This window comes from Brassica oleracea, chromosome C3 (assembly GCF_000695525.1).
Source record: "Brassica oleracea var. oleracea cultivar TO1000 chromosome C3, BOL, whole genome shotgun sequence".
Taxonomy (NCBI): Eukaryota; Viridiplantae; Streptophyta; class Magnoliopsida; order Brassicales; family Brassicaceae; genus Brassica; species Brassica oleracea.
The window spans coordinates 54,382,134-54,407,256 of NC_027750.1; the positions used below are offsets into that span (position 1 = coordinate 54,382,134).

The window sequence follows — 25,123 nt, forward strand, 5'->3', positions numbered from 1 at the left end:
GCGAACGAGGAAGAGGTCGCGTGCTGGAGCTGCTCTCGGGTCGCAAACGTCTGAGCTAGGATCAGAAACGCCTTTTGCTGAAGCTGATTGGGGACGCGAGCTGGAACAGATGCGTGAACAAAAGACGCGATCGGGGTTTAGGGTTCGTCGGATCGCCGGCTAGGGTTAGGGTTTTAGGGTTTTTCGATTTGGGTATTAGCTTAGAGATTTAGAGTTTTGTGCTGATAACGTGTTATAAAAGTAATGGAAAAGTTTATCTTTATTCATAACATAGAGGTTCCTTATATAGGAGATTACACCGTCATAGATAAATGAAAAGATTACAAATCATAATCTCTTGGTTATGAGCCATCCACAATCTGGTTCATAACACTACGGACATGTCAAAAAGGGAATATTATTGATGATGGAAATTTACCTAAATCACAATCGGTTAATATAATCTTTTTTGGTCTAAATCGGTTAATATAATTTCATTTTTATCCAAACAATTCCATTAAATTTACACTATCTCCGATTATAAACTAGAAAAGAATTAAGCAGTAATTAAGTTATATATATATATATATATATATATATATATGTATTTATATTAATATACATATATTTAAGCTATATTTATATCCCCAATATATTATTTGTGAAACATTACAATTTTTTTTGTAGCCACATGCCATCACTAGGATGATTCTTATAATTATTAGAGAAATGAGTTGGTCCATCTAATTATATAATAAGCTTTTTATTAAACTAACCATAAATTCATTATTAATGTCATTTATTATTTCCTTAAATAAAGATTACGGAATTGCCTAATGTGGGTAAAGTATATATGACAATTAATGATTTTGAATAATAAAGATCTGATAAAAAAAATGTATCTTCTATCAAATTTGTTTAATTTAAAACTATTAAAATAATTTTTAAAAAAACACTATAAGTAATCATTAAGATTTAAAATATATATGTATATATATCATTCTAAATTAAACTATAAACCATATTGAATAAATAAATATTTTAGTTTCAAAATTTACTTTGAATAATTTTTTTTGATAAAAGTTTTGAACTAACATTGATAAAATTTTTTAAATTATCAATTACTAAAATTATTAATCCCACAATAAAAGTTTTGTTATCAGTAATTTAAAGTTTTTGCTATTAAAAATACACATGATAAAAAAACATATGAGTAGAAAGCTTTATTTAAAAAAAATAAAAAAAATAAAATAGACATTAATATTAAAAATATACTATGTATGTTAATATCATTTAAATTTAATTACATATCCTATCAAAAAAATTTAAAAAAATGTCTGGATTAATAAAATTGATTTATACGTTCGCACCAATTTAATTATATATGTAATAATTTCTGACTTTTAATTATTCAATATATATTTATTATTTCATAATATGTAAGAACATATAATACATAAAATAATTTATATATATAATGTTTATTCCGCGCAAGGCGCGGATCTTAGTATGGTATTCTCTTAACCTAGAAACATTATACAAAACATTATACAAACTTCTTTCTATTTCGTTGGTTGCTTTTATTTTTCTCTCCCTATTTATTAAAAGTAAACGCTGATACTATTTTGGACTAGAACTTACTATATATCAAATCTATCAAAAATGTCTCAATTTAAGAGGTAAGTTTGTGTGTATATATGTGTGTGCATATGCATATATATCTTTAGTTTATTCCTCGAATAGATTGTTGACTCTTGGCTCAACCTTCCTTTCTTTCTCTTTCTCCTTATTCGTTTCTCTTCTTCTTCGTTTCCCTTTTGGTTTTTGTAAGATCTACAAAAAAACCCTAGAAAGAGAGGAACGTAGGGGAGAATCACATAGAGGATAAAATTGATGGGAAGAGGGAAGATTGTGATCCAAAGGATCGATGATTCTACCAGTAGACAAGTCACTTTCTCCAAACGAAGAAAGGGTCTTATCAAGAAAGCCAAAGAGCTAGCCATTCTCTGTGACGCCGAGGTCGGTCTCATCATCTTCTCCAGCACCGGAAAGCTCTATGACTTTGCCAGCTCCAGGTTCCACTTTTACAGTTATTCGTCAATCTGAAATCTTTTAATCTTCTTGTTTGTGTGGATATATCTATGGGAGTGAGTCTGTGAGTGTGCGCTATATTCATTGAGATTTAGTTGTATGATCGACTCATTAGTAGTTGATTTTTTGTTTGCATATTGCGGCCGGTAGAACATGTTACATTTACTATATGTACAATAAGATGTGTATATAAGCCGACACATTTTTATTTTGGTTAACAAAGAAAGATTGGAAATGAGAAAAAGTTAATTTAAAGAAGAATGATATCTTCGAATATGAAAAGGTTAATTCGATTTTTATCTTGGCTTAAGGACTTTCTTAACATGGGTTTAGTTATAGCAAAGGCTCATTTTTGCCTCTTCCGAAATCCGAATTTTAGAAAGGTTTGAAAAGTAGATGAAACAACAAGTGAATTTTTAAACATCAGTTTTAGAGAGAATTGTGAGGAGGCCACTAGATTGAATGATTGGTATGGAGAGGATCTTAATTGCTCAAAACCAATAAACTAGGAGATGCTTTACTCTAATCTAATATAGCAAATAATCTATTTGTAGTATAAATATAAACACCTATATATTTTTGTTCATAGACTATTTATTATGAAAGAAAGGTCAGATATTTGTATATCTGACACTATATATGCAGGACAGTGACCTTCATCTTTCATCTGAATTAGTTTTTATACTGTGGCTAGCAAAATAAATTTGGAAACAAGTTATATTAATTGACAGTTCTATATTCAGATATATGTTCCATCGTAAGAGTATAGATTATATATATATATATTACCAGCTAATCTTTGTAAAAAAAATTTTTTTTTTGTCGATAAACTCATATTTAACACGATTGCATATTTATCAGTTCAAGCAATTAAAAAGAGTCCTAAAAGCGAAATGGAACTTTGATAATATCCTTGATTATTTAGCCATAAAACCTTATTTTATACTTTCTTTGCAAAAAATGTCATTTTAACATTTTTCACATAGATTAAAAATTGGTTGTAGTGCATTTAATTTTTGTATTAATTACACATATTTAACCAATAGTATTTAAGATAAATAAAATTATTTATAAAATCAATGAATTTGTAATTTACTATTAAGCTGAAAGTTGAATTAGATTTCTAAAATTACTTTTTTTGTGTAACAAAAAAAAAGTTAAAATGAAACTTTTCAGAAACGAATAGAGTATATGCGTAGAAGTGTCAATATCATTTTCTCAGGTATCATAGAGTTAACGAACCATGAACCATCGTATATGTGAAACTTAGCATAGTTGAGTTTACAATAATTTAAGCTAACTGACAAGTGACAACATGATAAAACTCTGACACATGCTATTGTTTCTGGGAGCTATAAAAAGTGTGCCATAGTAATGCATTCTATTTATGATCTAGCCTTGGTGTTAAATTCTTCTTTTCCCCCTCATTATAATTGTTTCAAAGTTCTTGCTTATTCAGACCCAAGAGAGAGAGAAAAACACCGAAGCAATTTTTGTTGTTTATTGAAAAAGAAAATGACTATTTAGTTTATTTAGTTTACATAATTGTGTGTGTGTTATCTATATAGATTATAGCCTATTACAAAACCTAAAAACTATATTGTCTGTATAGCACATACGAAGGATACTAAACAAAAAATTCAAAGTTATGAGTTGTAAGATTTCTCAATCAACTTCATGGACACTTTCTTATATATTCTTTACTGTGATAACTTGAAATGATATGAGTGAAATATACACCACGATCAAGTTACCAATAACAAATCTTTTGAGCAGCATGAAGTCAATTATTGATAGATACAACAAGAGCAAGATCGAACAACAACAACTACTGAACCCCGCATCAGAAGTCAAGGTACATATCTAGACAAACATGTGAATATGTGATTAAACTGATTGAGTTTTTAGAATCGTGTATTGAAATGAAAAATTGATTTACTAACTCCAAAGTTTGATGAGTTATGTTCGCTTTGTTTGCGACGCCCTGCTATCAAGACATCACACGAAACGATTCCCTGAGCTTATGCCACTACGTTTTTGTTTTTCCTCTTGTTTTTTGTTTTTTTTTTTTGCAAGGAAGATAGCTGGTTAAGCATAGTTTGTATTTAAATACAAATCTCTTCATTTTCAACAATATCTAACTTCATGAAAAGGTCTGATGACTTATTTGTATTGTGTTATAGTTTTGGCAGAGAGAAGCTGCGGTTCTAAGGCAAGAATTGCATGCTTTGCAAGAGAACCATAGGTGTTGCCTTGAACTACCATCACTTTCTAACATATATCATATTAAGAAAAGAATAAACTTATACATTGAGATACATGTTTTCTGCGAAGCAGACAAATTATGGGGGAACAACTAAATGGTTTGAGCGTCAACGAGCTAAACAATCTTGAGAATCAACTTGAGATAAGTTTGCGTGGTATTCGTACGAAAAAGGTATATACTACGTATACTCTCTACCTTGTGTTTTGTACTTTAGAAGTGTACGTGTTTCTCAAATAATGACTTTAAAGCTCAAAGATTTGATTGCTGAACCGGATTCCACAGGAACAAATGATGAATCATGAGATCCAAGAACTAAGCCAAAAGGTCACTATGAGATATGCACTTACAAACAATATATTTCTCACGCATATCAATCTAAACTCTCCAAAAATAATATGTTACAATTTTCACTTTGTGATTTTTCTGATGGTGGTGCAGAGGAACCTCATTTATCAGGAGAACCTCGAGTTATCTCGAAAAGTACAACGGATTCATCAAGAAAATGTGGAGCTCTACAAGAAGGTAACAACATATACACAAACTTCATTTGCTTGGATCATAAACTAGCTAGAGCTTCGAAGTGATGGCTTCCACTTTCTATGGTTCTTGCAGGCTTATACATCAAGCACAAACGGGTTTATACAACGGGAACTAGCTGTCGCGGATGATGAATCTAACACTCAGATCCGGCTGCAACTAAGCCAGCCGGATCATTTCGATTATGAGACCCCACCAAGAGCAAGCCAATAACACCATGTGGTAGACTTTCTAAGTTGATCTCATGAAGTAAAAATACTTTAGACAGTCTCATATATTAATGTAACTCGTTTAAATTTCACAGATTGATGTGTGGAGATACGATGGTGTTAAAAGAATAAACCAAATGTGTTTGAATACGGATCTTGAATTGGAAACAAACAAGAAACTTCAAGAAGCCAAGCCATAAAAAGCAGCATGTCTCTTCTAAATTTTCATCAAATCATACGTTTCCTTTCTCTTGTCCCTTTCAATTGTATAAAGCATATATAATACAGAAGAAATACAATTAAAATTGTGTTTATTATACTCATCCTGAGTACATATGGTCCGGTCTTTTTATAACCACACATTCTCTAATTAACTGAAGAAAAAAGAACATCCATTTGTTTTTATCGGAATTCTCTATAAATGTTCTACACTTAAGAAAATATATATATCTCAACACTTAAGATTTTAATTTTCAGTAAAAAATGCACTTAAGATGTTCGACTATGGCTGTTGCTCTCCTTCTTTTCCTCCTGTCCCATTTGTTCTTTACCTATTTCAGAGTTGTTTGTTGGGTCTGATCTGACTTGGTAAGATACTAATTTGTAAGCTTTGTTTATGGTTTCCGGGGACATGTAAGTCATCCGATAGCTTTAGACTCTAGGGAATGGTCTGTATTCTATCATGCTATAGTTTTTGATTTAAGTATATATGTTACCAAATTGTGCTTACCTTTTCGGGAACATATTCGTTTAGAACTCTAGATTTAAGCGTGATTAAACTGAAATAATAGAAGAATGAGTGATCTATCGAAGTGATTTGTGATATCGTGTGAGTGAGGCCAAAACATGGAAAAAAATCATGTGGTAATTGTATGGTCAGTAAACAAGACTAAGAAGCTTCCGAAAAATTAACACACTGTTCATTCACGGGATAGAGCCTACGGGCCGAATGAGCGGGCATAGATGGCCCATTAGCCGTAGGCGGTCGAGCCTTACATGATTATTATCAATCAAATCCTTATGGGAAAAAAGAATAAAATTTTAATCTATAAAAAAGTATTCACTTTAACTGATTAAATCTGTACAAAAAAATAAAATAAAAATGAATTTTCCCTTTTAGAAGAAAATATAAAAGAAAAGAGAGAAAAAATTCGAAAGTTTTCTGCAACCACTGAAAGCTGAGCCAAAAGCAGAGGCCAAAATTCTCTCTGTCATCTCTCCACAGGATAAACCCACTAGTCTTTTTTTTTTCTCTCGTTCATGATTCAAATCTATCTCTAGGGTTTCCAAAGAGAGAGGGAGCTAGGCAGAGAGAGGTTCAGCGAAAATGGCGATGGCCATGGCTCTTCGGAGACTTTCTTCTTCAGTTGACAAACCTATTCGTCCTCTTATCAGATCAACTACATGCTACATGGTAACGTCCTCAACATCTCTCCTTTCTATCAGATTTCATCATCGCGTCCAAGTTTTCAAGATTTGAGTTTCTGATTCTTGGTTCTTGTTTTGTACAGTCATCTCTGCCCAGTGAAGCTGTTGATGACAAGGAGAGATCTCGTGTCACTGTACGCTTTACTTAACTTCCCTTTCATTTCTCCTTTGGCCCTCTCTGTAATAATATCTTCGTTGTATATAGTTTCCTTGCGGCTGAAGCAATGACTTTTGTTCTGAAATATAATAAAACCTCTCTGTGTGTGTAATGGCTTGTTACAGTGGCCAAAACAGCTTAACGCATCTTTGGAGGAGGTTGATCCTGAGATTGCTGACATTATTGAGCATGAGAAAGCTAGACAATGGAAGGTTAATTAATTAATTAGTCTCTCTTTAAGTCTTGTTACTTTTTGAGTGAAGATTGTAAGTTGTTGCTGATCTTTTGTGATGATTAATGTAATCAAAAGGGACTTGAACTCATTCCATCTGAGAATTTCACATCTGTCTCGGTGATGCAAGCTGTTGGCTCTGTGATGACTAACAAGTACAGTGAAGGGTACCCTGGTGCTAGATACTATGGAGGAAATGAGTATGTTCACTTTTCACTATCTGAGACATGATTGCTAGATTCATCTCAGTGACAAGAATGGTAACCTTTTGCTTTGAAGGTACATAGACATGGCAGAGACTTTATGCCAAAAGCGCGCTCTTGAGGCTTTCAGATTAGATCCTGAAAAGTGGGGAGGTAACTAACTACTCATTCCATGTATCCTGACTTGTTATGATCCTTAGATGATACTTATATTCGAGTCCTGTGCTTATACAGTGAATGTGCAACCCTTGTCTGGATCTCCTGCGAACTTCCATGTCTACACTGCATTGCTCAAACCTCATGAGAGAATCATGGCACTTGATCTTCCTCATGGTGGTCATCTTTCTCATGGTTATCAGGTTACCATCAACTTCACTTTGTTAATTTTCTTGCACCTTTAATTGTGTCTTAACCATAAACTTAAACCTAAACGTCCATTATCTTTTTATGAGTATATAACAGTTTGTTTTCTCTTAATTCTCATCAGACTGACACCAAGAAGATATCTGCTGTGTCTATCTTCTTTGAGACAATGCCTTATCGCTTGGACGAGAGCACTGGCTACATTGACTATGATCAGGTTCTCTATTATTTAATCAAGCATCATGGTAGTATATGCTTAATCTTACAATACTACATGTGTCTTTAATCTTGATATGTAGATGGAGAAAAGTGCTACTCTTTTCAGGCCAAAACTGATTGTTGCTGGTGCGAGTGCTTATGCTCGATTGTATGACTATGCCCGCATCCGAAAGGTATACTCAAAGAAACTCATAACAGATAATTGTAAATCAAGAGTGAGTTCTGATCCAAAACTCTTTTGGCAGGTGTGTAACAAGCAAAAAGCTGTGATGCTAGCAGATATGGCACACATCAGTGGTTTGGTTGCTGCTGGTGTAATCCCTTCACCGTTCGACTATGCGGATGTTGTGACCACCACAACTCACAAGTCACTTCGTGGACCCCGTGGAGCCATGATTTTCTACAGAAAGGGTGTTAAAGAAATTAACAAACAAGGGAAAGAGGTAAAACAAAACAAAACAAAAAATGTTTTAAAGATTTTATCTACACTCTTATTCATTTTGTTGTTTTTTTTTTTTTAAAAGGTTTTGTATGATTTTGAAGACAAGATAAATCAAGCCGTCTTCCCTGGTCTTCAAGGCGGTCCACATAACCACACTATTACAGGACTAGCTGTTGCTTTAAAACAGGTAACAATTAAACGTTGCTTATTGGATTATTAACAGTTTCTTTAATATTTTGTTAAAAATTGCAGGCAACTACTTCAGAGTACAAAGCATACCAAGAGCAAGTCCTGAGCAACTCTGCAAAGTTCGCTCAGGTCAAAAAAGAAAAGAACACTATATGTATAATTTATGTACTATTGACTTTATCTTTAAAAAGTCTAATTGTTGTTTGGTGCAGACTCTGATGGAGAAAGGTTATGAACTTGTTTCTGGTGGAACCGACAACCATCTGGTTCTAGTGAACCTGAAGCCCAAGGTTACTTGATCTTACCTTGTTATATAATCTTCTTACTTGAAACTCTTTTTTTATTTATTTATCTGATTTTTTTTTTTGGTTGGCAGGGAATTGATGGATCTAGAGTTGAGAAAGTGTTGGAAGCTGTTCACATTGCATCAAACAAAAACACTGTTCCTGGAGATGTTTCTGCCATGGTTCCTGGTGGAATCAGAATGGGTAGGAATCATAGTTAGCTAGACTTTTGTTTTGCTACTTGAAATGGAAATTTCTCAAACCATTGTTATTTTTCAGGTACACCTGCTCTCACTTCCAGAGGCTTTGTTGAGGAAGACTTTGCTAAAGTAGCTGAATACTTTGACAAAGCTGTAACGTTGGCTCTCAAAGTCAAATCTGAAGCTCAAGGTTCCTCATTTTCTCATTTTCTCGTTTATCTCTGATTCAATGTTTTTACTTTCTTTGTAAACAATGCTTGAACTTATTTAACTCGTTGTGTTCTGAAAACTAGGGACCAAGCTGAAAGACTTTGTGTCAGCAATGGAAGCTTCTTCAACCATTCAATCAGAGATTGCTAAGCTGCGCCATGAAGTTGAGGAATTTGCTAAACAGTTTCCAACAATTGGGTTTGAGAAAGAAACCATGAAGTACAAGAACTAAATGTTTTATCCTACAAGTCTTTTTTTATTATGCTTTGAACTTCCATGGAATGTATAGATGATAATAATCCACGTACACTCTAAACTCTGTCTTATGCTATGAGAAAAAATAATGAACGTTCTATGCAAATCATTTTCTTAGATCATTCTCTGTTATATAAAAATCTAGAGACAGAAAAATAGTTAACAAAACATGTAACATAACATAACATATTTTTTACCAAAAAAAAAACATGTAACATATTAAAAATATTTTTTACCTCTCAAGTACTCTCAAGTGGCTTAAGATCAACCACAAAACCCCAAGAAAACAAAAAAGAATGAACAAAATGAAAATTGCGAGAAGCTCATCCATAAGCTGTGGCCATTTCTCAACCTCATCAAATCTCTTTACAGAACATGGTTCTGTTACCAGATAACATCTCACAACATAAACTCTCTTCTTCTATTTTCACATTTTTCAGACAAGAAAAAAATGGCTGCAGCATTCTCTTACACTGCCTGTCCTAAGTTTTCTCTATTACAACCTCCCATGGCTGGTCAAATCCGACCAATTAGAACATCACAAAAGGCTTTCGTGGTGACAAACCCTGAGCAAGACAACACACTCCAGGAACAAGGAATAGATACAATCAAAGAAGAGCAACCAGCAGAGCAGCAGATGAAGAAGCAGCCAACGCCATTGAGACCAGTGGAGAAACAGACTAATGTGAAGAGCACAGGCTTGCCAAGAGAGTTCGGTGGTGAGTGGCTAAGCAGTGTGACACGCCACGTCAGGATATACGCTGCTTATATCGATCCAGAGACTTGTGAGTTTGACCAGACGCAGATAGATAAACTCACTTTGATTCTTGATCCAACTGAAGAGTTTGTGTGGGAAGATGAGAGCTGTAACAAGGTTTATTCTTACTTCCAGGAACTAGTCGATCACTATGAGGTAACAATATCATCTATATAGTACACTCAAGAAGACACTATAAAAAAAAAAAAAGAAGAAGACACTATATATATATATATCATTTGCTTAAACATTTTAGATTGATACTCAGTCACTTCGTTTTTTATTAGATGACATTTTAGAAATAAGCATGAGAATTAAAAAATGATTTCATTTTAAGTTTTTAAAACATTATTAATTATTTACGTAACCATAATTAAACAAATAATATAACAATCTGCGTAATACAAAAAGTCATATAATTCAAAAAAACTAATAAATTTACATTGGAAAATGAATATTTTTTTTATAAAGAAATTTATTTTAAGGCATAAAGAGATAGTTAGAAGAGCTAGACTTTTTGTTGTTCTTTGACAGGGAGCACCATTGACAGAGTATACACTAAGATTGATAGGATCGGATGTAGAGCATTACATAAGGAAGATGTTGTTTGATGGAGAGATACAATACAACATGGATGCAAGAGTTCTTAATTTCAGTATGGGCAAGCCTCGTGTTCAATTCAACACCAGCAACATTGAAGGTGGTGGAGATGGCCAGCCTCAAGAAGATGCATAGTGAAAACAACTCTATACCAAAACTATGGAAAAAGAAGAGAGATATCAAAACAATATGATCTTTTGTATATGGGTTTATGAAATGCTTTTTCATTTTCTCATGCTACAAGTAACATATGTATATACATATATTATGATATTGTCATATGCTATGTTTTAACTTTTAATTATCAATCCGCATAAGTTCATAACCATGAAATTATTTTAGAATCGTAACAAATCATAATCACAACTAAATATGTTGGAGAAAATCATAATTGAAATTGGGCTATGATGTCAATAAGCCCACACAAGGCCCAGACAATGACTTGTAGCCCACGGGGCTTTTCCTATAAATGGTTAAACCCTACACGTTGTGCGTGTCCCATCTCCGAGCTTTAAACCCTTCTTTCTCCACCGACTCTCTCTCCAACCAAAAATGGCATCCGTCGCGCTTCTACGTGCTCTTCGCCGCCGCGAACTCCACACAGCTTCCGTCTCCGCGTTTAAATCCGTATGTATCTTTTCCCTCGATCTCCATTTCTAGCTTGAGAAATCACGTTTTAGTTTTCTAGATCTGTGAACCGGTAATACTACTTGGAAATGAATTAGGGTTTGAAATTATCCAATGGGTTGAATCGATTTCTCATAAAGTTTCGTACTTTGCTTCGTCTGTGAAGTGGATCTAATATAAGTTGAAAGCTTACACTTTTTAGTATTGAATCTGTAGGTTTCTACAAATGGAAAGACGTCTTTGATTGGGAAGTTAGGTCACTTCGCAAGGCCTTTCTGGTATAACTTCAAGCTCTCTTGAACATGAATCTGTCTCCCTTGTAATGTTTTTTTTTACTTATTTGTTCTGTTGATCCAGCTCGAGGCCTGTGGGGAATGATGTTATCGGTATTGATTTGGGTACCACCAACTCTTGTGTAGCTGTCATGGAAGGAAAGGTATTGACTTTGATCTTGATGTGATTGTTTGAATAAAGGCAAGTTATTGACTTTGATCTCGTTTTTTTTTTTAACAGACTCCTAGAGTCATTGAGAACGCTGAAGGAACACGAACCACACCATCAGTGGTTGCTATCAACCAGAAGGGCGAGCTTCTCGTTGGAACACCAGCTAAGCGTCAGGCTGTCACCAACCCAACCAACACCATCTTCGGGAGCAAGCGTTTGATCGGGAGACGTTTCGACGATTCCCAGACGCAGAAGGAGATGAAAATGGTCCCTTACAAGATCGTCAAGGCGCCGAACGGTGACGCTTGGGTTGAAGCGAATGGTCAGAAGTTTTCTCCAAGTCAGATTGGAGCTAATGTTTTGACCAAAATGAAGGAGACAGCTGAAGCTTACCTCGGGAAGAGCATTACCAAAGCTGTTGTGACTGTTCCAGCTTACTTCAACGACGCGCAGAGACAGGCCACGAAGGATGCTGGGAAGATCGCTGGTCTTGATGTCCAGAGAATCATCAACGAGCCAACAGCTGCTGCGTTGTCATATGGGATGAATAACAAGGAGGGTGTGATAGCTGTGTTCGATCTTGGTGGTGGAACGTTCGATGTCTCTATTCTGGAAATCTCGAGCGGTGTTTTTGAGGTCAAAGCGACGAATGGAGATACCTTCTTGGGAGGAGAAGACTTCGACAACACTCTGTTGGAGTATTTGGTTTCTGAGTTCAAGAGATCTGACAACATTGATCTGACTAAAGACAAGCTCGCCCTCCAGAGGCTGAGGGAAGCTGCAGAGAAGGCCAAGATCGAGCTTTCCTCAACATCTCAGACCGAGATCAACCTTCCTTTCATCACCGCAGACGCTTCCGGAGCTAAGCACTTGAACATAACCTTGACCAGGTCCAAGTTCGAAGCTTTGGTCGGGAAGCTGATTGAGAGGACGAGGTGTCCGTGCCAAAACTGTTTGAAGGATGCTGGAGTCACGGTTAAGGAAGTCGATGAGGTTCTCCTCGTCGGTGGGATGACACGTGTTCCCAAAGTGCAGGAGATTGTCGCTGAGATCTTTGGGAAGAGCCCTTGCAAAGGTGTGAACCCTGATGAAGCGGTTGCCATGGGAGCTGCTATTCAAGGTGGTATCCTCCGTGGTGATGTCAAGGAGCTGCTTCTTTTGGATGTGACTCCTCTCTCGCTTGGTATCGAGACGCTTGGAGGGATCTTCACTAGGTTGATCAACCGAAACACCACCATCCCTACAAAGAAGTCTCAGGTACATTCATAACTGTTTTGGATGTATGTTGAATCTATTGATTGCTAACTATGATTTGCTTCTTAGGTTTTCTCCACAGCTGCGGACAACCAGATGCAAGTGGGAATCAAGGTTCTTCAGGGAGAGCGTGAGATGGCTGCAGACAACAAGAGTCTAGGAGAGTTTGATCTCGTTGGGATCCCACCTGCGCCAAGAGGAATGCCGCAGATCGAAGTCACCTTCGACATTGACGCAAACGGTATCGTGACGGTCTCAGCCAAAGACAAAGCGACAGGCAAAGAGCAACAGATCACGATCAGATCCTCAGGTGGTCTCTCAGACGATGAGATCAACAGAATGGTGAAAGAAGCTGAGCTCAACTCGCACAAGGATCAAGAGAAGAAGCAGCTTATTGACTTGAGGAACACAGCTGATACCACAATCTACAGCGTTGAGAAGAGCTTGAGTGAGTACAGGGAGAAGATTCCTGCTGAGATTGCCTCTGAGATCGAGACTGCAGTGTCTGATCTCAGGACAGCGATGGCTGGTGAAGAGATTGAGGATATCAAGGCTAAGCTTGAAGCAGCGAACAAGGCGGTGTCGAAGATTGGAGAACACATGTCTAAAGGATCAGGCTCGTCTGGGAGCTCTGGCGGTGAAGGTTCAAGCGGGACTGACCAGCAGACCCCTGAAGCTGAATTTGAAGAGGCCAGCGGTTCAAAGAAGTGAAGTCGCTAACCGGTTGAACTCGGTTTTGTTTCCAAATAAGTTGACATGCATTATTATCCTCTTCACAAATTTGATTAAAGTTTTTTTGTATGTTAAAACGTCCTTTGTGGAGGTAATTCTTCAGATCTTTGATACTCGGATGTAGTTTTTTGGTTTACTTTTTGCTTGAAACCTATGGTTATCATATTGACCGGTTAACCGGATTGGATAAGGTTACCGCTAGTCTTCTCCAGTAAACTTATACTAGATTTTGGATCCGCACGCATGTTCTAAATGATTATATGTTAAAAATTAATGTTACAGTTTCATAGTTATAGGTTCTCAAATTGATGTATTTTGTCCACTGATGATGTATAGATTTTTTGGAACAACTTTTCTATTTTATTAGTAGCATGAACATTATTTAGTAAAAATATTTGAGTATTATGTTTGCTAATTGTGGGTGTTTTATAAAATTATAACCTTTGTGATTTAAAGTATATATTAAAGTAATAATTATAGAGTTTTTAAACAGTATTAATCTAAACTAATGAAAAGGTACCCAAGTAAAACAAAAACTACATAATTATGGTAATTAAATTTTGCAAGCCCAATATGATATATTTAATTGGTCAGTTTGTAATCATTTTAAAAATGCTATATCATATCGAATAAAAATATCTTGACCTTGGCCCAATTTTGAAGCCCATATTGTTTTTTTTTCGCGAAACAAACAGAAATAATTTTGTCTTCGACGACTGTTTTCATTCCAAAAGAAAAAAATGTTTCTCTTTCATCTCTTTTTGTTGGTGCCGTCCGTCCGTTCTTGTTTCTGTCGCGATCTTTTAAACGGGTGAAGATAGATCAGAAAGTTTCCACTGGAAGGATGAGTGAGGATAGATCCATTGATTACTAAGGTTTGGGATTCTCGATTTAGGTTCAGTTTATTTATTTTCGATTTGGTTTTATCGAATCTGGATTCTGTGTTGTGATTTTCTTAAACATCATCTAAGGTATGGAATACGAAGAAAATTCGATCGGATAGACAGAGGCCGTGCCCCGTTTAATCTTGAAGTAGAAACGTTGAAAACGATACATGTGTGGCCTTTTGCAAGAGGTCTGGATTTTGTTTCCCTAACAAAAAACAGTGGTAATATTAGTTCAGAATATTAAAACATTAACAGGTTATAACTTTCAAACAAACAGAAGAATTTAATTACCCATTGGTCTGCTAAAACCATTTCAAACGTATCTCCAAAAGATGTTGTCTGGCTCCAAGAATGCAAACACTTGACTTGCACTCGCCAATGATTCTTAAAAGGCTGCAGTTTTGTGAGAGGATGAAAAGTAGTTATTGTAGACATTTTAAGAAGAGATGCTTTGAGTGCTATGGTTTTAACGTTATTGGGGAAGAGTTGCATATATGTATTTAAGAAAGGGTAAAAATTAGGTATACACGCCATATAATTATTGAAGATTTTGTTAGTTGTGATTATTTAGGATTATATATATGGAATATTCAAGTCGATTTTTCCCCAATTTGATTAGGTTGTTAGAAAGTTAATTTATTGAAAGGAATATACGCTTTAAATGATTCGACTTTAACGTGATTTGCAAGAGTATAAACCAAAAAAAAATATTTGGCTATCTATGTGAATGATCTAATATTTACATATCACATTTTAAATTACAATAAATTTTGATAATTTATAAAAAAATATTAGTATAAATTATTTTAATTGATATAAAATAATAATTTTATATATACAACACATATTTCATATATTTTATTTTAAAATATCTACAGCCTACAACTTACAGCTACAACAAATTTAACTACATCAAAAGTCTCTGCAGAAAAAGTGTACAGTAACAACTTTACAGCTACAACCGATTTATCTACAGCTAATCATCTACAGCTAAATTTTTAAAGTCACAGTCGAAACAATCATCACCATTTATTGAAAGGAATATACGCTTTAAATGATTCGATTTTAACTAGATTTGCAAGAATATAAACCAAAAAAAAATATTTAGCTATCTATGTGAATGATCTAATATTGTGATTGTTAAGAAGATTTGCTTAAATGTAGGAATAGATTTTGGAAGGTCATGTATTCAAGGAAATTAATAAATGATTAGTTTGAATTTTGAACAATTCCTATGTTCATGTATGAGCAAAACCTTCTTCACCCGCCAAAATCATACCACAAAACTAAACTAAACCAACCTTACTTGGGTGTTAAGGCGAGTGAATTTTTTTGATGTAGAAATTTCTAATATATATAAATCATGAAATAAATTATGATCAAAAGAAAAAAAATTCAAAATTTCTTAATCAAGTACATCGAATTGAATCTATCTAATATGCTCGTTTTGGTTCTCCTGAGGAAACCGGAGATGTGATAACAATGGAATATGATGTACAGGAAGAGGAAGGAAAGTAGTTTCACAAGAAGCATATAATAAGTTTACACGTTGTGTTTTATTAATAATGCTAAATGTTCCGTTTGATTCATTATACAAAAGTTAATGTAGCTACCGAAGATAAAGTGGTTTGTGATGGTTTTGTAGATCTAATTTATTGGACCAATCGTGTGTGTCTGGTTTAATTTAAATGCAAAACTCTGTGTTTAATACCAGTGGCATGAGAAAGTAATTTTTGCAGAAAAGTCAGGGCTAATTACAAAATGTACTCCCATTTTAATAGATTAGATAATTGCTGGATTATATGTTACTGGATGAAGCTTTTAAGATATACTAGATCATTTATCCGCACTACCCGCAGATAATATATTTAAATTTGTTACATTTATCATTTTTATTTGTATGTGAATTTTTGTATATTAATTATATATAACTAATTTTTAAATTTGATTTTTATTTATATTTTTAGTTTGAAGGTACGGAAACTCTTCTGTGTTGTCTTAACACTGGACATAATTAAGTTGTTGTCAATTAATTCTATATTTGTGATAACTGGAAATACATTTTTATGTCTTCCTTACATCATCCTTAATTGATTTACGGTTCGACAATTTCTAATATACTGAGAGTAACATAATATTAGATGTTGATTATCTCTTTCCAATTAGGAATGCACAGAATGAGAGAAATTCAAGGTGAGACCACTTTACAATTTTGTCATCACATCTATATAGAGTTAGTTTATAGATTATTCTATATGTTTCAAAATGTAATCAGTTTTAATTAAAATATGTAATATTTAAAAGTTATTAGTTTAGAAAACAGACATTTAATATATAAATTTAATCAATTACACAGTAATTTACATAATTTAATTGGCCACACAATATCCAATAAATATAAAGTTACATTGAAATATAAAAACAATTTATATAGTGAAACAAAAAATACTTTTAAACCATTATATTATAAAACAAAGGGAATATTCAAATTATATTGAAACATTAGAATAGTAAAAATTAGAAAAGCTGAAATCTCAACGTCGATCATTTACGTTGGTCATACCTTAGACCATCTCCAATGTATTCCTCTATTTTTTCTCTAAAATAGAAGAATTTCATAATAGAGATGGATTTGTCTCCGATGTATTTTCTATTTTCTCTCCTGAAAAAGAATATTCTTAATATATTCTTTTCTAAGTTTACAAATAATACTTTTTATTTGTGAAAGTTGAAAACCAACCCAATTTATTTTAGTATTTTTATAAAATTATGATATTATTTACACTAAATATTTCTTTACAAACTATTATGTAAATAAAAAGTATAATTATATTTATATAAATAATATATTTCACTAAAAAAATATTTTCGGTTATAATTGTTTAAGTAAAAAGTTAAAGAATCATTTTGTAAAAAACAAATAGAGGAAGTGACATGGCAAAAATATATTTTCTCATTGGCCGATTATTTTCGCCAACGTGAACACTCTATCTAAGGTTTATATACTCCTTTTATTACTTGTTTGATTATAGAATTGAATTGTTTTTATTAACATCGAAATTTTCTGTGATGTAATTTCTAAGAAAATATGTGGATTTCAGAATATGTCCAATGAAATTAAAAGTCTTTATTATTGTTTAAAAAAAAAAAGAGAAGTTCAAAGTAAAAAAGAAGACTTGGTCATGTTGTAGGCGTTGAACGTTTATTAAGGCTCAAATTCAATTACTTATGGAACTCGTAAACTGGATTGTCAGCAAAATCATGGACATGCTTTTTGTTCCTCCAAACCCGATTATGTGATCTTCTCATGTAATTTCCTCCACCTTCGATTATTTTTCTTATTCTGATAATCAACAGTTTATTGAATGGGAAAATGTAAAGCTTAAGTTAATTTAACAACAATTTATGTGTAGAATGAATCATAGACTTTTTTAAATGTTGACATAAAAATTATAACAAACAGTGTAATTAATATAATGACAATTAATTACAGAGGAGATCTGATAGGAGCTGACATTCGTAGGATATATTATTAGTTTACCAAGAGATAATGACGTCTCTTTGTGATTTTGTATAGAAGAAGGTAAGAAACCAAACCACTATATATAGTGGCCTTTGAAGACTTCTTTGTCAAACTCAAGTTCATACTTTTCTCTCAAAAGCGTGTTCTTGCACGATAACAAACATATCAAAAACGTTTGTGTTTTACTAAGACTTTTCTCGTAAAACTTGTAAGAGATGGACGAGGAAATGAATCAAAAACTGGAATGGCTCGAAGCTCAGAAGATAGAGATAAGCGTTGACCTCTTTGCTGCAGCCAAACAACAGCTTCAGTTCCTCGCAGCTGTTGACCGGAACCGTTATCTCTACGATGGCCCTGCACTCGAAAGAGCCATCTACAGGTGCATCTTTCTTTCTTTCTTTGCATCATATTCAAAAACCTAGGGATAGTTTCACAGAGTGTAGAGACTTGGTGTCCAAGTTAGGGCTCTTGTTTCAAATTTGATGATTTTGTTATTTTCGTTGTTCAGATACAATGCTTGCTGGCTTCCTTTGCTAGCTAAATACACTGAGCCCTCTTCCATCTGTGAAGGACCATTAGTCCCTCCTCTTGACTGTGAATGGGTTTGGCATTGCCACAGACTCAACCCAGTAAAAATCTTGAAATCCACATCTCACTTCTTGATTCAATATCTATTAGGCTAAAACCTCTGTTGACTAATCATCCAGGTGAGGTACAAGACTGACTGCGAGGAACTCTATGGGAGAGTCCTCGACAACTCTAACGTCTCATCTTCCGTTAATGGAACCTCCAAGTCACAAACTGAAACTCTATGGAGGAGACTCTACCCTACAGAGCCTTATGACCTTGACTTGATCAACAAGACAACCTCAGAAACAGAGAGAAAACACACCACCACCACTTATGATCTTGTTTCAGCTGTCAAGAGACAATCTACGTTCTACTACCAAGTCTCAAGACCTCACGTAGACAACGACGTCTTCCTCCGAGAAGCTGTGGCTAGATACAAAGCCTTCCTCTACTTGATCAAGAGAAACCGAGAAAGATCGGTTAAGCTTTTCTGCGTTCCAACTTACGATATCGACCTAATCTGGCACACGCACCAGCTCCACGCTCTCTCTTACTGCAAGGACATGACGAAGATGATCGGTAAGGTCTTGGAGCATGATGACACGGACTCTGACCGTAGCAAAGGTAAGAAGCTGGACACTGGCTTCTCTGGAACTACTGCTATGTGGGAAGAAACGTTTGGTGCAAGGTACTGGAAAGCTGGTGCTATGAACCGAGGTAACACCCCGAAGGCGGTTACAACTTCTCCTTGTGGTTTCTTGGGGAAGAAGTTAATAACTGCTGAAGAGGATGTAATAGTGATACAATCTCCAGAGGTGGATGTTATTGAGGTTGTGTTGGAGATTGTTGGGGTTAAGAATTTGCCAGATGCTTATAAAGGGAAAGTGTTTGTTGTGTTTAGTAAAACACAACCTGATTCTCTGTTTAACGCTGAGCGTAGGCTTAGTGTTTTATCCGAGTCTTGTGGGGAGAAGCAAGTCGCTATGTTTAAGTGTGAGCCTAGAGGAGAGCTTAGGTTTCAGCTAATGTCTTGTAAGTCTAAAGCCTTAGGGTTTGTGTGTTTATCTCTGTCTGAGTTTCTGTTTCCGGTTAGTACACTCTCTGTTGAGAAGTGGCTTGAGTTAACAACGCCGGCTAAAAGAGGAAAGGACCCCATCTCTCTGCGAGTTGCTGTCTCGTTTACTCCACCAACTCCTAGTCCGACTGTTCTACACATGGTTCAGACAAGACCTTCGCTGAAAGACTCTTGTTTCTTCCCTCTTGTCGGAAAGGCACGTCTTGCTAAGGTGTTTACACGCGTTGTTGATGAATCCGAGACAGAGGTGATGAGTCTTCAGATGAGAAACTCTAGCGGTGATACAAGACAATTGATTGGTGAGAAAGGGAGTGGTGAAAGTTTGGTGATGGCAGAGTATGATGGGAGTTATTGGTCTTTGCTTGATTGTAAATGGTCACTTAAGAAGATAAGGAGTGGTGAGAGAGATGGTCCTTTGTTTGAGATTATGGGTGAGAGAATGGTGAGAGTTTACTCAGGGAGGAAGCTGGAGTATGAGCCAAAACATTGTGCAAAGCTGAGAAGTGAGCAAGATTTTTTCATGACTGCTGTTGAGTTCTCAAAGGAACATCCTTATGGTAAAGCTGTAGGGCTGCTAGATTTGAAAACTGGTTCTATTGAGGTAAAGTCTCAAAACGCACCGTTTTGTTTACTTGTGAGTTAAAAAGGTTTTTATATATTTTGATATGCATGCAGGCAAATGAGAGATGGTTTGTTTTGCTTGGAATAGTATCTGCTTTCATACTCAGTGATCTTCTCAAGAAGGAAGGCTCTTTAGACAAAGTGAAAGCTAATGTAATAAAAGAGGAGACTGGAGTTTTGACTGATCAAGTGAAGTTAGAAGAAGAAACAATGATGAATTTGGACGTCACTACTCCAGTTTTGGAAGCAGCTGAGAAGGTAAATGGTGGTGCTAAGTGCTATTCTAAGGAGCTTAACGCTAGCGGTGGCTGCGGTGTTGGTTGTGGTGTAAAAAGTGGGAACATTACTGAAGAAGAAGGTGGGCATTGTGGTGGTTGTGGTGGTAGTGGGTGCAGTGGAGGCGGTGGAAGATGTGGTGGGATGACGAAGATCAGTGGCTGCGGTGGCGGCTCATGCGGTGGCGGTTCCTGCGGTAACTGCAGTGGAGGATGTGGTAATATGATCAAGAGTAATGCTAATGAAGATGTTCGAGTAGCAGCACCAGAAGCTCTAAACGACGCCGTTACAGTTTGATTATTCAACTACACGAACCATATTAAGTTACATGATTACATCTATGTAATATTAATAAATGGACTAAAAATCTAATAAAACTAAAATGAGAGATGATGTTTTTTCTTTGTAACATTCTACTCCTTTGTTTCATAATATAAGTAATTTTAGATATTTGTATTTGTTTTAAAATATAAATTATTTTCATATTCCTATGTAACTTTTGAATCTATTAGAAATAATGTTACCAATCAAAATATACACACTTATTTATGATTGGTTTCAGTTATATTTAATACATATATTAAATGATATTTTTTTAAAGTAACAATTTTTTTGTGTTTTAAATTTTAAACTACCAACATTATGAAAATGGAGTAGTTTTCTTTTTGTCAACATGAAAATGGCGTGATATAATACAAATTACGGAAATGTAAAGAATCTATTAATTAATATATAGAAAGTTGAACAAACCAAACACGTAGCAAAACACAAACCCATTTCAAAAATGCAACTGCCTACACCTCAGGATGTCAACATCGGTGGGACAATAAGGACACTTGAAAGAAGACTTCGCACCATTCTTCGACATCTTGTTGATCGTCTGCTTACACAGCACGTGACCACACGACATCATCATCGGAGGATTCTCATCGCTCGCCTGCTCCTTAGAGACAGGACACACAAACACCGAGTGAAACTGAAACTCCTCGGACAGCTCCACGGCCACAGGAAGCTGCTCCATACTCTGCCAATCAACCTTCTTGCTGCTCGCCGTCACGTTCATGTACTTCAACAGCACAGGCAAAGCTTGCGTCCCCGCCGTTAGCGTTGTACTCAACGCGCTTTCAGATGGTTCGCCGAGTAGGATGTTGCAGTACTGTCTCGTCAGCTCTCTCGCTGCTTTGTCCCATCGAGAGGGAGAGAGGAGTTTAGAGTACGGCGAGTGTCCGAGGTTTTTACTCCATAAGAGAGAACAAAAGAGCTTCTGGATCTCGTAAAGGGAGCTGCTATCAGCGTATCCCGCGATGTGTTTCCTCGCGTAGTTGATAGCTTCTTGGGAGTTTTGGGACTCTTTAGCTATCTCCAAGAAGCGTAAGCTGTGAAGCTTCATCTCTAAATCGGATCTTGTTTGCTTTAGCTTCTCTGAGTTTGAGGCTGCCCAGTTAAGAGCTGGTCCAAGCTCTCTCTTCTCCATAGCGTCCACTATCTGATGCATTTCGACGAAAGCCTGTCTTGTGGAGCACTCAGATTCATCACCAGTCTCGGCGAGGAAGCAGTCGCCGATGTCGAACATTCCTTGACGGTACAAGAAGTTGGCTATTATCTGGTTCACCACATGTGTATCGAACTCGATGTTGTGTCTGTAAGCCTTTGATATGTCGGAGTTGAGTTGCTTCTCGAGGAATTTGGGGTACTTGGTGAGAGCAACGTCAAGCTGATTCTCCATGAACGTTTTCTTCACATCGGCGAGGATAGATCTGTGATCGAACTGTGGTGGTGCTTCCTGTAATATGCTCAAGGCCTTGTCGAGTTCTTGAGAGAGCAGCTGAATAATCTCGTGTGTTTTGGTGTATGAGAGTTTCTGCTTGTTTGCAACGCGATCAAACGCGTCCTTAATGCTCTTTAACTCCATTAATTAAGTGATATAGTGCCTGAGAGATAACACAAACGGCTCCGTAATAAACAGATCAGACCAAGAGGATTCCAGAATCTCGGAACATAAATCAAAGATCTCCGTCGGTTTCTGACTAACGATTTCACGAATCTTAACATAACAGTTACAGAAGGACGAAACCGTACCTGGTGACGAGAGGTTTGAAGATGAACCGCCTTCGCTTGTCGCCCGGAGGAACCCGATTTCGTTTATTTTTCGTTGTCGGAAGTTGCTCTTTTTATTTTCTCATCACTCCCTTACACTATTTTGTCTTGTACGGGAAACGACGGCGTGCGCTGCAATTGGTAATGAATGAATCACATCCGTTGGATTTGATCCAAATTTTTATTTGTGTGTGGAGCAGGTCATAGATGATTATGATGTTTGGGTTCTGAACTAAGCCCATTAGGCCATTACACATTTGTAAAGAGGGAAAAGAAGCCCAAAGTCATTGAGACTGTTTAGCTTGACAATTAAGTGTTTTTTTTTCACTTGCTAATGTTGGTTGTCTGGACTCCGGATGTTCGGATACTCTTCGGATTCATTCAATTCAGATTTTTTGTCTATCTGAGAAATTGTGCCCAAAATCACTTAAAGGTTAAAACTGGAAAAAATCAATAATAGACAGCATATAAATATAAAGAAATACTAAAAAATAAAATTAAGACAACAATTTTGGTATTTTATGTTTCGGTGTTGTTTCTTTGCCGAGCTAGCTTTCGCATTGCTATGAAGTTCTTCAACACACCTGACAAAAAAATGTTCTTCAACGCTTTCGACTGTTATGTAAGTTATTTTTGTTTTTAATTAAGTGATTAGAAAATAAAAAGAATACCACGTTTGCACAAGAGACATAAGACTATTATTAACCACAGTCTCTTAACTAGGGTTCTTAGTTTCGGATAAGAGACGATTTTTAGATTTTTTTAGATTTTAACTAAGAAAAGCTAAGAACCATCTCTTAAATTAGAAATATAAGAGCCGTCTCTTAGCCGAAAAGTGTAAAAAATAAATAGAAAAAAATCAAATCATGAGTTAAGAACCTCGGTTAAGAGACCGGGGTTAATCATAAGACCCATGCAAGTCATGTCCACATGTGTCTCTCTTGAAAATTGTTTAGCTACCATATATACAAACAATGACATTTCAATATTTTACCTAGAGTTCTGAAAGAAAAATATAAAATTAGTATAGATCAAACAATACTCAGATGATGAAGATAAATCCAATGTTTTGAGAAAAAAGATTGAAAATTATGCATTTGTGATGAGCTTTTTTATCGAGCTTGGACTCAGACTCCAACAAGTTTCTTGATATGTACTTTGGTTGATCACTTGAGTTTGGACTCAAATAACAGAATCAATATGCATACACAAGCCCATACATAGGATATTGTTGCAAGTCGTTGTCTTTGGATTGCTACTGTTTTGAATCGTAATTTCTATCCACATAAGACGTGACCACACGAATAAAAGCTTGCCCTGCTGATAATTGTATTTGCACTAGGTGTAAATTTTTTTTTAAATCTAATGTATATTTTAAAATAAATTTATTAAATATTATATATTTTACTATTTTCTTACTAATATTTAATATAGATTTGATATATATTAAATCAATTTGCATAAAACTAATAAAAATATTATAATTATCAAATTAGCTTAAACAATATTTATAAAATTTGTAGATATATAAGAAACTAATGATTTTACGGTTAAATATTTAATTTTTTAAAAAAATTGTAGAAATTTTTGAAAACTTTAGTAATACAAATTGTATAATTATACAAAAATAATAACATTTCAAAATTTAAAATGTTATATATGAATATATTTATTTTATAGATGATGTATGAGCTATTACCATATTTAAAAAAAGTTTACCAAAAAGAAATATCAATATTAAATGTAATATATAAATTATTACCATATTCTAATAAGTTTGCCAAAAATATAAATCAACATTAAATGAAATTATCCATGTCATATTTTTCCGGAAGTCATGCCATTAATTTCAGTAGTCATGTCATATTTGTTTTATGAAATTGATTGTAAAGAGCACATGTGGCAAAATCACTTCGTAAATATAGTCTAGTCCCGGACTAGGGAATGTTCAAGTCACAGTATCGTGTTCTGCGTTCATCTATATTACAGCTCTTAAGTGTGTTAAAAAAAAGTGATATACTTATCTTTCGTCTTTCTTTTTCCTATCGATCGAATTAATGTAATATATTATAAGGCACCATTACGGTTGATTTAAGTCTGAAAATGTGTTCTGAAGACTCTTTTGGTTCGTCAACAAGTTTGTTAGGTGAAAAGAAAAAGTGAGGATTAGGATGAAACAATGCTATCGAATCCATAGCAAATCCATTAATTATAGGGCCGAGTTGCTCTAAATTCATCAACCAACACTAGGCCATATGTACCGATTTGTCTATATCCTTTTGTTCGCTTTCGTTTCCATTTTAGGGTTTGACTTCAAAAATAATTATGCGCCCACGTTAACCGATAATACCTTCTGTTTTTGTTAAAGGTTGACCAATAATTCAAGGAACCGATTA

General features: G+C 35.1%; 6 protein-coding genes across 7 annotated transcripts; 5 read left to right on the top strand and 1 right to left on the bottom strand.

Moving 5' to 3' along the window:
- Nucleotides 1-1,753: 1,753 nt before the first annotated feature.
- LOC106333414 (agamous-like MADS-box protein AGL21) lies at nt 1,754-5,435 on the top strand. The gene is made up of 8 exons (XM_013771859.1): nt 1,754-2,054; nt 3,847-3,925; nt 4,254-4,315; nt 4,408-4,507; nt 4,619-4,660; nt 4,775-4,858; nt 4,949-5,095; nt 5,178-5,435. Exons 1-7 carry the CDS (start codon nt 1,873-1,875, stop codon nt 5,084-5,086), a joined length of 687 nt encoding a protein of 228 aa, XP_013627313.1. The 5' UTR covers nt 1,754-1,872; the 3' UTR covers nt 5,087-5,095; nt 5,178-5,435.
- Nucleotides 5,436-6,236: 801 nt separating this feature from the next.
- Nucleotides 6,237-9,386, top strand: LOC106335712 (serine hydroxymethyltransferase 1, mitochondrial). Of its 2 annotated transcripts, none has more exons than XM_013774305.1 (15): nt 6,237-6,496; nt 6,594-6,644; nt 6,775-6,879; nt 6,978-7,099; nt 7,179-7,255; nt 7,337-7,461; nt 7,590-7,682; nt 7,765-7,857; nt 7,930-8,127; nt 8,209-8,313; nt 8,379-8,444; nt 8,528-8,605; nt 8,692-8,803; nt 8,879-8,989; nt 9,093-9,386. In XM_013774305.1, exons 1-15 carry the CDS (start codon nt 6,410-6,412, stop codon nt 9,239-9,241), a joined length of 1,572 nt encoding a protein of 523 aa, XP_013629759.1. In that variant the 5' UTR covers nt 6,237-6,409; the 3' UTR covers nt 9,242-9,386. The 2 variants fall into 2 exon arrangements, with proteins under 2 accessions (XP_013629759.1, XP_013629760.1); XM_013774306.1 differs by having other exon boundaries at nt 6,793-6,879.
- Nucleotides 9,387-9,561: 175 nt separating this feature from the next.
- Nucleotides 9,562-10,853, top strand: LOC106329045 (NAD(P)H-quinone oxidoreductase subunit M, chloroplastic). Its single transcript, XM_013767614.1, has 2 exons — nt 9,562-10,177; nt 10,556-10,853. The coding sequence occupies exons 1-2, from the start codon at nt 9,716-9,718 to the stop codon at nt 10,754-10,756; spliced, it is 663 nt and encodes a 220-aa protein (XP_013623068.1). The 5' UTR covers nt 9,562-9,715; the 3' UTR covers nt 10,757-10,853.
- Nucleotides 10,854-11,121: 268 nt separating this feature from the next.
- Nucleotides 11,122-13,952, top strand: LOC106335297 (heat shock 70 kDa protein 9, mitochondrial). The gene is made up of 5 exons (XM_013773775.1): nt 11,122-11,248; nt 11,465-11,526; nt 11,606-11,684; nt 11,762-12,949; nt 13,016-13,952. Exons 1-5 carry the CDS (start codon nt 11,174-11,176, stop codon nt 13,655-13,657), a joined length of 2,046 nt encoding a protein of 681 aa, XP_013629229.1. The 5' UTR covers nt 11,122-11,173; the 3' UTR covers nt 13,658-13,952.
- A 4,245-nt stretch (nt 13,953-18,197) lies between these two features.
- Nucleotides 18,198-21,034, top strand: LOC106329531 (glycine-rich domain-containing protein 2-like). Its single transcript, XM_013768216.1, has 4 exons — nt 18,198-18,467; nt 18,597-18,717; nt 18,796-20,334; nt 20,409-21,034. The coding sequence occupies exons 1-4, from the start codon at nt 18,304-18,306 to the stop codon at nt 20,925-20,927; spliced, it is 2,343 nt and encodes a 780-aa protein (XP_013623670.1). The 5' UTR covers nt 18,198-18,303; the 3' UTR covers nt 20,928-21,034.
- Nucleotides 21,035-21,329: 295 nt separating this feature from the next.
- Nucleotides 21,330-22,821, bottom strand: LOC106328752 (protein RMD5 homolog A-like). Its single transcript, XM_013767260.1, has 2 exons — nt 22,710-22,821; nt 21,330-22,561 (listed from the first exon to the last, which is right to left on the bottom strand). The coding sequence occupies exon 2, from the start codon at nt 22,540-22,542 to the stop codon at nt 21,409-21,411; it is 1,134 nt and encodes a 377-aa protein (XP_013622714.1). The 5' UTR covers nt 22,543-22,561; nt 22,710-22,821; the 3' UTR covers nt 21,330-21,408.
- Between the last annotated feature and the right edge of the window lie 2,302 nt (nt 22,822-25,123).